This window comes from Fusarium oxysporum, chromosome X (assembly GCF_013085055.1).
Source record: "Fusarium oxysporum Fo47 chromosome X, complete sequence".
NCBI lineage: Eukaryota > Fungi > Ascomycota > Sordariomycetes > Hypocreales > Nectriaceae > Fusarium > Fusarium oxysporum.
Window position 1 is genome coordinate 2,381,455 of NC_072849.1, and position 14,703 is coordinate 2,396,157.

The 14,703-nt window shown below is 47.5% G+C and overlaps 5 protein-coding genes across 5 annotated transcripts; 2 read left to right on the forward strand and 3 right to left on the reverse strand.

Annotated features, from left to right (window-relative positions):
• Nucleotides 1-493: 493 nt before the first annotated feature.
• Nucleotides 494-2,756, reverse strand: FOBCDRAFT_191420 (copper amine oxidase; the record flags this gene model as incomplete). Its single annotated transcript, XM_031191892.2, has 5 exons — nt 494-653; nt 706-1,355; nt 1,402-1,596; nt 1,657-2,362; nt 2,422-2,756. The coding sequence occupies 5 exons, from the start codon at nt 2,754-2,756 to the stop codon at nt 494-496; spliced, it is 2,046 nt and encodes a 681-aa protein (XP_031033123.2).
• A 1,639-nt stretch (nt 2,757-4,395) lies between these two features.
• Nucleotides 4,396-5,019, forward strand: FOBCDRAFT_92785 (ankyrin repeat-containing domain protein; the record flags this gene model as incomplete). The annotated part of the gene is made up of 1 exon (XM_059612266.1): nt 4,396-5,019. A coding segment is annotated over one exon (624 nt), but the record flags the coding sequence as incomplete, so codon positions are not given.
• Nucleotides 5,020-5,115: 96 nt separating this feature from the next.
• Nucleotides 5,116-5,412, forward strand: FOBCDRAFT_98896 (ankyrin repeat-containing domain protein; the record flags this gene model as incomplete). Its single annotated transcript, XM_059612288.1, has 1 exon — nt 5,116-5,412. A coding segment is annotated over one exon (297 nt), but the record flags the coding sequence as incomplete, so codon positions are not given.
• Nucleotides 5,413-9,133: 3,721 nt separating this feature from the next.
• On the reverse strand, nt 9,134-11,167 carry FOBCDRAFT_253752 (heterokaryon incompatibility protein-domain-containing protein; the record flags this gene model as incomplete). The annotated part of the gene is made up of 1 exon (XM_031191897.3): nt 9,134-11,167. One exon carries the CDS (start codon nt 11,165-11,167, stop codon nt 9,272-9,274), a length of 1,896 nt encoding a protein of 631 aa, XP_031033128.2. The 3' UTR covers nt 9,134-9,271.
• A 1,129-nt stretch (nt 11,168-12,296) lies between these two features.
• On the reverse strand, nt 12,297-13,879 carry FOBCDRAFT_244665 (uncharacterized protein; the record flags this gene model as incomplete). The annotated part of the gene is made up of 5 exons (XM_059610621.1): nt 12,297-12,800; nt 12,895-13,062; nt 13,110-13,321; nt 13,419-13,491; nt 13,541-13,879. 5 exons carry the CDS (start codon nt 13,877-13,879, stop codon nt 12,297-12,299), a joined length of 1,296 nt encoding a protein of 431 aa, XP_059466063.1.
• Nucleotides 13,880-14,703: the final 824 nt, after the last annotated feature.

A 14,703-nucleotide genomic window follows, 5' to 3' on the forward strand; every position in this document is an offset into this window, starting at 1 on the left:
TCGACCCAAACCAAAAAGAGAAAGGTCGTGCCCGTCGGCCGTCGGCCGTTTTCTGAGCGAAGCGATCGAGGCCACCCTAGACGACAGCTTCATTATCTTCGCCACGGTAAATATCAGGAAGTTATTTTGATAGAAGAAATTCAGATGACTCAGAAATGTAGTCATCTGATTCCGTTCCGAGTCTAGGCATTATTGCTCTACGACCGGAGAGTCGGAGATGTAATATCATTGTCTCCTACAGCGGGAAGTTTCTCAGGATAATGTTGCGTTATCCTTGAGAGAAAGTGGTCACTAACCAAACACACATAGAGATTTTTTACCACAGATTGAGTAGTTTGATTGGAATTTGCCTCTTTCAGACATATGTTAAAATAGCAAAATTGTGAATTCCTCAAGTAATAGTCTACCAGCACTCTTAATCCATGTTCAATGGCCTGCAAAAAATGACACCCGTCATATACAAGTACATATCCCTCTCTCCATGCAAACCATTCTACAGACGAGGTTTGCTGTCCGCGCAGCATGAAGACTCTTGGGCCTTTTCAGCATTTGTCAACTGCGAAGTGAAGTTCTTCCTGCCGGGCACATCAATTGCTGGGTTTGCCGTGAAGAAATCCGCAGGCTTGATATGAAGATCAAGAATCTCGACGGGCCTGGTATTAGTTAGCAAGACAGATATTCAATGCGATGGCGTCTGAGACTTACATAACTGGCCAATCCTCTACTCTGGGATTATGAGTAAGACCAAACACACTCCATAGCACAATATCCTGCTGGAAAACATCATCGTTCCTATCTGCAGCATCCGCAACGCCCTCAACCTCCGAGACCGATTGCAGCGTATATCGCCCACCAGCATAGAATTCATTATCACGATGCTTAGTAACCCACAGATGTCTCTGCGCAAACCTCGCCCGTTTCGCTTGCGTAGAATTAGGATCCGCAAGCAACGGCCTCGTCACCGGTGCAAGAATCTTATATCCCACAGGCTGACCACTAATCGGATTAAGCTTATCCATATTCTGCACCTTGAAGGTTCGATCTGTGAAGGGGTTCGCGTCAAGACCTGCTGAGGCTGTTACGGGGGTTGTGACGACCTGGTAGGCGTTGCCGTTGGGGTTGGTGCGGGCGTCGATGCGCATGGGGAGCGATTCTGTCTGGACGAGGGTGTTCTTGTGGCCGTCTATGGCGGGGTCGATGCGCACGCAGAAGATGTGTTGGTGGTTTTGGGCGAGGATGCCGGGGCTTACGACGTTGCCCCATGGAGCGGTCTTGCCCTCTTCTATGAGGACAGAGGAGACAATTCCGGTGGCGCGGGCTTGGACGGTGATGGCACCTGCTTGGTCGAAGATATACTTTTGTTGCGTTAGATAGGTCATTTGCTAAAGGGGGGAGACCTACGTTGAAGATGTATTCGTAGTTGGCTAGGGTGATGATGAACTGAACAACAAGCTCTCGTCTGCGGGTTACGACAGCTCGACCAGTACGCCAGTTTGTATGCTTCCAGTTAATACCATTATCTTGCTCGTGGAGGCAGATCACATTCTTAGTAGTGCGTGCTGTACCGCTATGATCAACAAGAACACCATCAAAGTACTAAAACCTTGTCAGCATATGAACTCTCCAACAGCATCTGAGAGTATCCGTGTCACTCACCTTGATGACACCCAGACAGTCACATCCAAGCTGCAGATTATTGCAAGCGTCTCCAAGCGTTCCGTCGCCAAAGTCGAAAGCCTGCTTTCGGTGGAACGGAGGTCGCGGGTCCGCATAAGGAACCGTCATATCACTTATAGACAGTCTGTACAGAACACTTCGGCCGTCGAAACGAACATCGTGTAGCACCGCACCCTCGCGAGGGTTGAAAGTCGCTCGCATACTCCACTTCTGCCAATTGATCACATTGGAATCCTCAACATTGAAGCTAGGCCCAGATGGCTGCACGACATTGAGTTCCTTTAGGTCTCTGCGCAGACCACCAGGCAAAAGCTCAGGGACGTATTCCGAAGGCGTCATGTGATCGATTTTGACTTTGGCGTAGTCACCCTCAGCGAAGGTATGAGGATCATTACCTCCACCGGTAGCAACCTCGTGAATGCGGATGACTTCGCGTGTCTCGGCGTCGATGACGGGGATGATGGGGAGAGGGTATCCCCAGAAGTTGCATTCGCGGTTCTTGCTGTCGGAGGCGTAGATCAGGGCCTGCATGTGTCGGCGATTGGGGTCGTCAGCTGCGTCAAGGCCGCCATATGGCCAAGGCTCAACGACGACTTCAAAGTCCTGGGGGAGGTTGAACTTGGCGATGCGCTCCTTGAAGACAGGGGAGTCTCGACAAATGATTCGGACGTCATCAAGCTCTTCGCTATACGAATCCATTAGTCTGTGATATGGCTTGCAATGCCGTGTAAGGGTCTGGCATACCTTGTGAACGCTGCTTGGGCATCCGCTCGGATTGACTCAACCTGCTTGATCTTTCTTGTGTTCAGGTCGATGATAGCCTCATGCGATTGCGGAGGCTTGCCACCATGAGCTGTGTCAAAGTGGACTCGTGCTTCACGAGCGGGTCTGGGCGTAGAGCTGGTAACCTTTCCAGCATGCTCAAGATCTAAGTAAGGCGCCAGGACCTCCTTCACTGGCTCCTCAAGGTAAATGACCCGGAACTTCAGGACATTCTGAGGATAAGCAGCGCGAACGACATCTCTGGCCAAGTTCGTCTCGTCGACGGAGAGAGGAATAAGAGGATGAGGCTGAGACATCTTGGGGTATGAGGGTGATTGGGAATAGATGGAGATTCTGGGGAAGGGCGGCTGAGGAGCGAGGTTGAGGATTTTTAAGCCGCTTTAAACAGAACTCATGATAACCTAACGCCGTCTGGAGCTAGTGTCATGCCAAGACATGTCGCCCGGCGGCGGATTAGGGCTCTAGCGGGTAGGGATTGGAGAAGCTAAGCCATCCTTGAGCTAGCTGAAAGTGGGTAATGAAGTGAGTTATGCTTGGTTTTATTCAATTTGATTGGTAAACTGAAGAGCTCAAGAAGTTGCATAAATGTGCCCAAATTTGGTATATGACGGACGTTATAGGTTACCTGAAGCCCTAGGACTGGCTATAAGATTTATTGGTCATCGTGGAAGCTTTTTGGGTGGAAGCTTATATTGGTGAAAATGGGTATCGCGTCTTCGTGATGTGTGACAGCAGCCTAAAGTTTAACCTTGCAGCCAGCAATCAGCTACGTAGGTGCATGGTTCAGCATAGATTTAAGTAGTTTACCCCAGAGCTGACGCATTCGTCGTGGATCTAATAGGCAGATATATGTCTTCATCAGGAAATCTATGTCCAGATCGAATTGACAATAAGATTCTAGTGCAATTTTGCTTATCTCAAGCAAGTCACCTAAAAGAAAATTAGTCTCACTTCAGCTATCTCATCGTAGCCGATTTGAGTTCTCTTGAATCTTATTCCCTAGCTCATATCAGCGCAGTTAGCTGCTTGTCACAGTCTTCTTGCCTTTCTGCTGGGGTCTTTGTACATCTATAAATAGGTAGATTCAATAGTGTTATGCAGGTGAGACACGGAGCCTTATTTTTGAAACTCAGGCTCGGCTAATGCGCGGAACACCATGCAAATTCACCATACCAACATTCCCTTCCTCACTGCCGTGCATCGCATTTTTGGAAAAGCGAAGTCTACAGTTGAGAGCCCGTTATAAATGATGTATGTTCAATACGTAAGAGAAATTGATGAGATGGTCACGGGAAGAACACGTAACAAGACAAAAGACTGAATGGATGCTCATATCATTTCCCAGTTGTCTGACATGAAGATCAGGCTGCGATTGCACGGCACAACCAACCAACGTCCAATAGGGATTCGAATATTAAGGTGACACAGCAGCTCAGCTCCTGCAATATTTCGGATACTCTCGAATCCGAACCAATAGGTGACTAAATCAATCAATATCACATGCAGTCTTTGGAAACTTGTATGGAGCAGTATTGCGAGGAGCAAGGGTGGGCGGCTATAGTAGTACCCCAACCCCGAGAAACCCAACTTCAGAGCTTTCCCCGTCGTCAAACCTATTTTATCCCATATTCCGCTCTTGCCCTGCATAGAGAGCTGTGTGCCTTTTATTGTTGCTTCCACGTTTCTTAATTCATCGTCATCAAGATGACCGACGCGAGTCTGGCTGTCAACGCTGAGGATGGCGGAGCCCGCGAGAAAGAGACAACAGGGCCCGACGATCCTGGCGATGGTACGGCGCACCGTTCTAGCCATGGCAGCTCTGTTCATGAGGTGGACAAAGACCATGAGCCTGAACCGCTCCCACTGCATGAGAAACTACTGGAAATAGCACAGACTCCGCAGCCAACCAATGCAGTCACTTTGGCAGAGTTCGAAGATTTGCTTCTCGAGAAGGCGTCTGAGATCAATGCGCTAGACAAAACTGGAAAAACAGCCCTCCACATCGCAATTGAGCAAGGTCTCACAACCGAAGCCCAATGTATTATACGTGACGGAGCCAATATCGCCATAGCTGACAACGAGGGGCAGCAACCTCTTTATCTAGCTTGTGTAGAGGGTCATACTGAGCTAGTCGAGCTGCTACTTAGGGAGAAAGCAAGCATCGACGCAGCATCAAATCGTGACGAGACCCCAATCGCTGCGGCGTGTCGAAATGGCCATACCAAGATCGTCAATATTCTTCTCGATGGAAAAGCCAACACCAAGACATCTGACAATAGGAAGTGGACTCCACTACACTGGGCTAGTGTTGGAAACCACGAAGAGATCGTGAAGCGTCTTCTTGGAGTGGATACGTTAAATCTCAATGCTACTGAGGCCTTGACACATTGGACTCCGCTCAATGTAGCTGCTTATTGTGGCCACAAAGGCGTTGTTTCTCTCCTTCTTGAAAAGAACGCCGATCTCTACATTAAAAACTCCTTACAATGGACTCCGTTAATGACAGCCACGACAATGCAACACCTAGAGATTGTCAGGACAATCCTTGACCATAAGACCGGATGGAAAGTGGGTTATCTCGAGAGAGGAAACCATTTGAACAACACTCCTCTTCATGTAGCCAGCAAGACAGGATTTTATGAGGTTGCGTCGCTGCTTATCGGCGCTGGCGCAAATTGCAACGCCACAGACAGTCAAGGAATGACTCCACTACATCTTGCCAGTTTCCATAACCACTCCAAAATTGTTGCGCTTTTATTATCCGAGACTCCGGTACCTGTTGTTGATGTCAATGCAGAAGCAGATGATGGCAGAACTTCCTTGCATCTCGCAAGTCTACAAGGTAATGAGCTTATCGTTAAAGCATTGCTTCAAAAGAATGCCTCTATAGATGCCACAGACAAAACAGGCATGACCCCACTGCATCTTGCTAGCGGTGCAAACGCAGAGGACAGATGTCTTTCAGACCCCGACCCAGTTTCACCTGGCCCGAGTGGCGACGATGATCCCGATTCGGAGAACGGGAATACAGAAGCCAAGTCCGGGCGACATTTATCTGTCGTTGAGCTTTTATTGATAAATGGAGCCAATAAGAACATCAAAGATACCAACGGCGATACTGCTCTGCATCGTGCTGCGGCACTTGGAGACAAAACGAGAATTAATGTTCTCCTAAAGGAAATGAAGGCAGATGATTTCTCTTGGGGAGACTGGAAGGACAGCCCAGTTTATTCGGCCCTTGTTGGCAGTAATCCGGGAACTGCCGTTGAATCACTGCTCGCTAAGCAAGAAGTAAAGAAAGCGCCTTTTTGGAAAAGGGGGAGGACGAATTCAAGTCATCACAGAGGCTGTAAAGAATTCCAAGCCGTATGACATACTACATTCACTATTTCGTGAACTACCAAGAGATAGCGACAGTTCACCTGAAGGATGCAAAAGTTGGGGCCCAATACAATGGGCAGCGCACGAGCGACTTCCGGATGTATTATCTGGCCTTATCAATAAGTCTGGATCTGTCGAGAACGTTGATCATATGGTCCATGAAGCCCTACAGATAACTTCCGGGTCGATAGGCTCTGACGAACTCCAGTCAGAGCCATCCTGCGAATCGCTTGTTCAAGTCATGTGGATTCTTATCACAAACTCTGAGCGAACCCCCAAGAACACAAAATCAGTCAGAGCGGCAAGCGAACTCATACGAAGCATTATTGAACAGAAAGCTATGGTGATGGAGGCAATAGAAGATTTGTATAATTTATGGGGAAAAGTGAGAAAACTCAGCGACTTAATGACTGACTACCAAAAAAAGTTAAACCTGGTCAAAGAAAATGAAAGGTTGAGTGATGGACAAGAGACATGTCAGCTCGATCCTGGGGACATAATACGGAACTTTGAAGGCCATGCCATGAAAGACATGGAGCCCCGTACGAGCAAAAATGTCAAAGTAATTGCCATACTGATTACCTTGCAAGATATTCTCAAGGATCCGCCTTTTGCACAGATCGCTCAAACACACAAGGATGAAGTGGATTATAGCCCCCCAGTACCTGGACCTGACCACCAAAAGATAGTCAAAAAGGCCGAAGCCACAATTGTGGGATTCTTCAAAGGAAAAGGCGTGTCGGGCAGAATTCAAAGAAACCGGCCAATACAAGAGATTGTCTACGATCCAGGACCGACCGATGTAATGGGAACAGCCATCAGGAATCTGACTGACATAACTAGGAGAGGGTCAATGAGCTTTAACAGTAATCTCTACGCTAAGGAGAACCTTAAGCTCACTTGGGTTCATTTGCCATCGACCAACGTGGGTAATAACACATCATTCAGAAAATAGTCGCTGACCTGTGCTAGATGATCTGGATGAATGTTAGTATCCCCCTGCCCCTTTGTATCGGGAAACAAGGCAACGAAAGCACAATATATAATTCAATCTTTTCCACAGGATCTGTTGACAAGTATCATGTCACACGAAGGCTATCGCACTCGCGAGTACTATGAAGTGAGGTCTTTCTTTCGGGATAGCTGGGTTGAAGTACCTGATAAAGAGTCTCGCTCGAGGATGATGAGGCCTCGATCTGTGACGAGGCCTAAAGAAAACAGAGTCGACCCCAAACCAGAAGAGAGTGAAATTTCGGAGTCATCCAAGGACATAGAAACAGAGGATAGTAACCTTGACAGAGAAGGAGAAGGAGGAGGAGCAAGGGAGAAGAACGAAAAAGACACAAAAAAGGTCAAGGCTACAACCGCAGACTCACAGGAAGATCAGCAGAAAGTCTACGCTGACTGGAAGTCCAAAACTCGCCAGCCTGTTAAGAAGTCACACGGATTTGTAAATGCATCAGCTATCTATGTTTGTCCAACTTCTGTTATGCACTACTGAGACTAATTCTTCGATCTTAAATGCCTTACCTCGCTTACTCCACTCACTGTCGACATTGGGACAACAGACTAGTCCCCGACAACCAGGAGCTGAAAGACGCACATGACTTATATGAGGAACTACAAGACAAGTACGAAGGAAAGGATAAACAACAGCATGGCTCGCCGACTCTTGATGAGTGGTATTATCAATTCGCACAAGGGGACGATGAAGCAAGAGACGACCAGAACAGTCGGAACGAGAGTCAGGTAGTGAGCAAGTATCTGAAAGAGAACCCAGAAACGAACGATACTCCTAGTGTCACAGAGCCTAATCAGTGGACAGTAGTACGTGTCAATCAGCTCTGGATATGGACTATTTCAAAGGGTAGGCTGCACCACTTCCCAATACCATCTCAAACTAACTCATAGATTTGAAGACTGGATAATTACTGCTACTTCATCACCATTCGAGAACAGTCCCGATGCCCTTGTCGAAGATATTCTCAATCAGTTGAGCAAACAAGCTGAATACGGCGGCAGTCACGCACTGCCTGTATCCGCTACTGAACTGGTACCAGTGATTATCGACCACTGCATCGGTTCATACGAGAAGAAGCCTAACGAAAGCAACCGCATATCTATTGGTCAAACATTCTCTCACTACATCAACAGTATCGTACGTCGTCATATCCATACTCTACATTGGTGATTAACAGGTCAACAGGGGAGGCAAGAAACAACTCTGTTTGATAGCTTTCGTGCATGGTCACTAGAAGAACACCCACGGAAGAAAGAAAAAGCTACAGCGAACAGAAGTCCTATTCAAAGCTTAGTCAAGAGTTCTATTAAAGACACTGCTGGAACAACCCCTTCTACCAGTAGAGTGGGCGGTGCAGAGACAAAGCAGACGAATGTACAGACACAGAGTCAAATTATAAGTGCAGCGATCAAGGAAGAAAAGCGTCTTTACGGCGACATCAAAGACGTCCGCGATGAACTAAACATTCTCAGATCTGTCGCTCAATTCCAACAAATCGTACAAAGAGGGCTTGCTGGCAAGGAAGTGGACGAATCACGGTTATCTTCAACTTATGTTGTGAAGGATCTGCAAGAGCTTGATTCCATTGCAGAAAGAATACAGTCGGCGGTAAGTTTGAATTTCAGTGTTATTAAGACCTACATGTGCTGATATGGGAAACTAAAAGATCAGCACCACGCTTTCACTCCAACAGAGTGATGTTGCGAACCGTCAAGCGACCGAAGCTACCAGGCAAGGCAAGACGGTCATGACTTTTACCTTTGCCACAGTTCTATTCGTAAGCCTTATCTAAATTGATTATAAGGACAGCCAATGACACCAACCTGTGAAATTAGCTCCCGTTGTCGTTTTTATCATCATTGTTCGCCTTGGACGTAGCCTCCTTCCAAGAAGCTCCTGCTTGGGCTTTCTATGTCATATGTAAGCTCCGACAACTGTTAACTTGTAACTTCCTTCCCTACTAACGATGGTATAGTCTTCGTTTCTATCGGAATATCAGCAATCCTAGGTTTCAGTGTCTTCTACTGGGAAAACATCAAGCGCGCCAAGCAAATGCTATTTGAGATTGTAGAAAAAGCATTCGAAGGCGATTCCAAGCCAGCTTCACGTCCGTCGAACTTGCCAGAGGAAGAGGGTACTGGGAGGGAAGGCAGAGAGAAAAGTGACAGACTTATCAACATTCCATCGAAGAGCAAAGATGGTGAGCCAGGGTTTATGAGTCGCTTCAGAGGACACGGACGGGGAGCTGATGCTAATGACATTGAGAGTCGTGCTGCGACATCTAGGAGATAGAAGACATAACTATATGTTCTTATTGATATGGTACAAAGGGATTTTGAAAACTGCTTTTGACTCTGACAAGGACTCGTCTATGGTGCGTTACCATCGATGATCTTACTCGCTATACTTTTAGACAAGACTTAGCAGTCTTACCCCATGCTCAGTTTCTTCTCCCAAGTGAGCCCCTTCAAATGAGTGACGGTAACTCTCAAGCTGATCCGCAGGTAAACTTGCCCCAATACTCTCCCACTTAGAAACCTGGCCAATAATCCGACACTTTCCATCATCATTTCTTCGTAGAAGGAAAAGAGTCGAAAGACCAGGGAAAACACAGATCGCATCCCCAACAGCTGCCACAGCATCACTATGAAGTAACTGTCCTGCCGTTCCATCTTGCAGCACAAAGTTGCTGCATCCAACCATGCTCTGCTGGAAAATGGGATCTGTTACCATTCCATAAGCACCTTGCAACTGTTCCTCAGTTCCAAATCTCGTGCCAAGAGAGGATAATGGTTGATTATGCACCATGCATACATAAGCCATCATGACTCTCTGCACAATGGTCGGGTTTTGAGTTAATCGCTCTTCAGTGTATATGTCTGCAAGATGGTATTTGAACCACTCGGTCATTACTACCATGCGTGTAACTCTTCTTATAGCTGCCGTTACTTTGACTATAGCCTCATCAAATTGCAAGAGTGATAATGGCGAGATAATGCCAGTATCGGGATCAGGCGTGACGGGCTTGCAAACGGTCACACATTGCCCAAGGATGATCGCCGGCATGGTAAGAGTCTTACCATCCTCCGAAATATTGAAGCACTTCCCAGGACTGGGGGTCAGATTGGACCTTGCTGTCCAGCTATTTCGGAGATCAGGTGTCCACGACGGTACGGATGAAAGGTTGCCGACAGTTCCCAAGTTCACAACACGGATATCTTGGGTCTGTTCAAGAATGAACATTGTGAACTTGTAGCAAAGTTCTTCAAAAGATTGTGTGTAGTCTGGCCGAAGGGCCTTGGGTAGAGGATCGCAACGCAAGAGACCAATGAGGGCATATAAACGATCATGAGCAACCGTAGCTTCCAACTCAGTCGTCTCATTCAACAGCTTCAATATGTCAAGAGCACACTGCTTCTCCTGATCCACTGTCGGTTTTGCTTCTTCTTCTTCTTCTGCAGGCTTCTCACTTCTGACCTGTAGGATATTCTTATATGCCAGTTCAATGGCTTTGAACCTAATTGGATTCTCCGCCATGAACGAGTAGAGCAGCTGTCCATCCTCAGATGGATTCAGCATCAAGACCCAAGTCTTGAAGAAGATCTCGTATCCCAACTCGTGAGGTCCACAAAGCAAGATTGGCTGTTTCTTTGCTAGGACAGCTTCTTGAAGAATCCAAATACGTCGGAACCATGGGCGATGACCGATAGACCTTAAAGCTTTCCGGACAGACTCAACCTCAGTTGCGGCTGTCGCGTCAGAACGCCCAGAGCTCGTGAACGCTTTGATTCTATCATCTTCAGAAAGGTCTTCACTGACAGAATGTGCATGTGTCTGGAAGTGCTTCAGCCTCTGTGCCAATTTGCAAACATGACTTCCCTCGTCACTCTCCACCGGGCCCAACCAAGCCAACACACGCTCACATTGGCCGTAGATCTCTGACATGCGGGGAACTTGGATTGACTTTTCAACCTGATCATTCTGGTTGATGCAAATGGCATCTACCCAGAGCAACGCCTTGGTATCACTGTCGTAGCCGTCAAACACATGACGCCGATACTGATACAGAGCATTGTATAAATTCCTCGTGATACTGAATGGCTGATCATTCAGAAGGATAATGGCGGGGTTTTCTCTTGCGCCCCAGACGTAAGACAAGGCCCAGAATCTTTGGAACATGCGGGATTTAACGGTTCTGAGCTCAACGCATATTAAGTCAGCGTCGCCAGGTTTCACGAGTAGCAATCTTAACTCATCGGTCTTGAGAGACTGATATGGAAAGAGAGCGGAAGGTTGTAGGTCCATCGTGAGGTTGGTGAAGATGTTAGGTAGTGTTTCTCTCCTGGTTTGCCCCACCGTGACAAGTGGAGCTCCACTTACATTTCCCCCCCTGTAAGTCCAGTCTCAACATGGATAATCAGGATGATGAAGATAAGCAAAATGGAAGAAGCGCTGTGATGGACTTCACCAGCTGAAAACGGGATGAAGGGCTTTCGATACTCTTCTCATTACGATATGACTAGATCATTCAATAGCTGTCTGGAAAGAATAATAGCTGGCGTCGTATCTGCCAGCAGATTCAGTCTCATTCAATCCTTCGTTAATGTGCGTCTTCGTTTTGCTCAGCGGCCGCTTGAAAACGAAAATCTAGCAGCTTTTGGCTGCGCTGCTCCGATTCTGAAAAGATTTCAAGTTAACGCCAACGCTCTCGTTAGGCCTATAAATATGTGACTGGATCTTCCTTCGTTCCCTGACTCCTGACTCCAAACACAGAACCCAGAACAACTACAGGTAATCTCAAACATATAACAGCCACAAATAGGCTTCCCTACCGTGAACATGAGAGTCACATCCGGCTTAAAGGACTCCCTCCGTACATCCCTCCACCACGTAAGCCAATTCCCCGACCTCTCCCAGCGCTTTGATATCTTTCAGCAAGAACTAGCTACTCTAGGCGAAAGGCTCTCTTCCTATGGTAACAGCGCCCCAATAAACACAAAGCTCTTTCGAGATATATGGGCACTGAGAGATACTGTCCTGGGACACCGCAGGGCTATGAAAAGCATCATAATCGAGATGAACAGCGTTTACCATCGTATCAACAAAAGTGGATATGTTGCTGTAGCGCAGCCTATACTTACCATGCGTAATGGTGAATTACTTCACAGTCGCACCCCTGAGCTAGAGGCTTTGATGCTTGTTACGGGGTTTGATGCGCAGTGGAGACGGGTGAATGGTATGTGGAATGAAGCTATGGGCTTTTCGGGAGAAGTTGATTATCTTGGAAACTGCTGTGCTTAGAAGACGCCAATACAAAGCATTGTACTGGGTTGTCTACGATACAATGTTATGATAGCATTTTTAACATCCCACCATGGCAAGCCTCATCTCCTGTATGTTCCCTGCTCTCACTGCATAACGCGTAACCCTATTCTTATAAAACGCTGGGCGCGTCGATGTCTGCAGTGATTCCAGATGTTTGGATACTCGAGTCGATCGCAATGAGTGCCTGAACCGCAGACAACGTATCCTGAAACTCCTGCACTGCCTTGGTGATTCCCGCTTGGATCGCCTGCTGGTTTGCAATCAGCGATGCTCTAACAGAATCATCCGCAGCAGCCATTAACGTCGAGGCTTGGCCCAGATTATTTCCTATCCCCACGAAAGTAGACTGGATCTCTTGTAATGCTACGCCAACACTCCGCACTCTGGCGCAAATGGCCTGGTTCTGTAAGGAGAGTAAGTTTACAGCACCAACAAGAGCATAGGCTGTCTTGGTGGCGTCAGTGCTCTTGTTCCGGACGTGTGCCTGATACTCAGCCCATGCCATTCTCACATCTTTCTGCTTCGTAAGGATGGCGTTCGATCCAGAAATCCAGCCGGCAACAGGTATCCAAATGTAAGAAGCCACAGTGTTGGCTTCCATCATCTCACGGTCCTGTGCAGCGAACCGTCAGTCAAATTCCCCATCAACTGCCGTATTGATCTGCTAAAAGGCTGAGCACTTGCTGCATCTGGTAACAAAGACTTACCCAATCTGCCTTCGCAGCCTGAGCTGCTTCAACGCTATTATTGAGAACTATTTGATGCATGGAATGTGTCTCATCAAACGTAGAGATGTAACGGTCTCCCGAGTTTAAGCCGAACTTCTTCACAACGGTATCAATCTCTTTTGTCGTGGTCTGAATCTTGCTTGCTTGCTATGCTGAATCAGCCCCATTCATCCACATCGCATGGGGTTACTCACCGAGGCGATGCTGGCCGTCAAGCCCTGAATACTGCTAGCTTTCTGGTTTGCAAGCTGGCTCAGGTTCAGTAGCATTTCACTGGCGCTCTGAGCAAGACCTTTGAACTCAAAATCGTTCTCGGAGCCAGGCTGAGAGTATGCCTGGCTGGTCAACATGCTTATGATGCCCTGCAGACTGACCTCTCCCGCGCCAGTAAACTGATCGGCGAGAGCTTGACAAAGTATTCGCGTTTCGATGAACACAGTCCCTACAAGCCTGTCAGCCCCGCCATGGTGCTGTTCGTCCAGGACTGCTCATAGTGAACTTACAGAAGCTCGATACTGCGTATTGAATGAAGTCGTTGCAGGAGTTCCAAAAATCCAGCACGGCGGTTTCTGTTGCCTTCATGGTGTATAAGCAGACGCGGTCAAACTTTACAGCATGTACATACCTGGTATAGAAGAGGATCAAAACTGTTTAATGACTGCAAAGACGCTTTGGGATAAAGAGTCTCAAATGATGGCGCATCCACGGGAAAGGTCAGACTGGCGACAAGGGAGACCCTCAGATCTGACAGCACGGGGTTAGTTGAAGGAACTCTACTAGGAAAATAGCAAGTACCGAGATAGCCGTAAGATTGAAGAATAAAACGAGAGCCCTTTTCGCCTGTGATGTTTCCATCTTCATCGGCTAGGAGCAGTGATCTAGTCAGATTGCCTGTTGGATTATTCAATGCATTGATCAGAGCTTGTCCAATGTCGGTAGGACTCGTAGAAGTGGCGGTAGACATAGTGCAACGGCTATATAAAGAACTATTTCTAAAGGAAGGACATTATTTGGTAGAACGTGGCCCGTTGCCAGCCTTTAAAGCTCTACCAATCTGCGAATTACATGCCGTTAATGAGACAATTCGAGGTCTGGAACAAGCCACTTGGCCCAATGTGGCTGGGCTATCGAGTTCCAGAACCCATTTCAACAAGCCATATCTCACAGTAATCAGCGCCTATGTAAATAGTTCTGCAATAGTATCATTTCAAAAAAGCGATGCAGCATTGGAGATACTCATCCATGCGTTACGCGCGGTGAGCGCTGACCTCATGGGAATAAAGCAACTGCCACGTGATTGGCCCTCAATACACCACGTTACCTTGAAACTGAGCACCGGAGGCCGTGCTACCGTCAAATTGAAATGAAATTGTATGATCGGCATGCGTTGTTGAAAACATCCAGTGACTTGGCCAACTTGCGTAACCCTCCTCGTCGCGCAAGCAATTCCGCCCTCACACCCCATTCCAGTGCCGAAATCCGATTATCGACGCGGTACGGGCCGCATTACGGTGCAAAGACCGCTCAGCGCGGGGGGGGGCGAAGGAACTGCCGAAGAAACTAATGGGGGGTTAGGCGATCACCCTTGGCATTGTAAATACGGTTAGACCGCAGGTCAGCTGCAGTGCTGCGGCACAGTCACATTGTTATGCCCGTGATGATCTGACGTCGATAAACTTTCGGGTTATTGGAGTTTATCATACATTTGAGACGGCTCAGAGTTTACGCCGGTGTTGATAGAGTTCTTCTGGAAGTGAAGGTCAGTACTAGTGATGCAGGAAGCAGGGA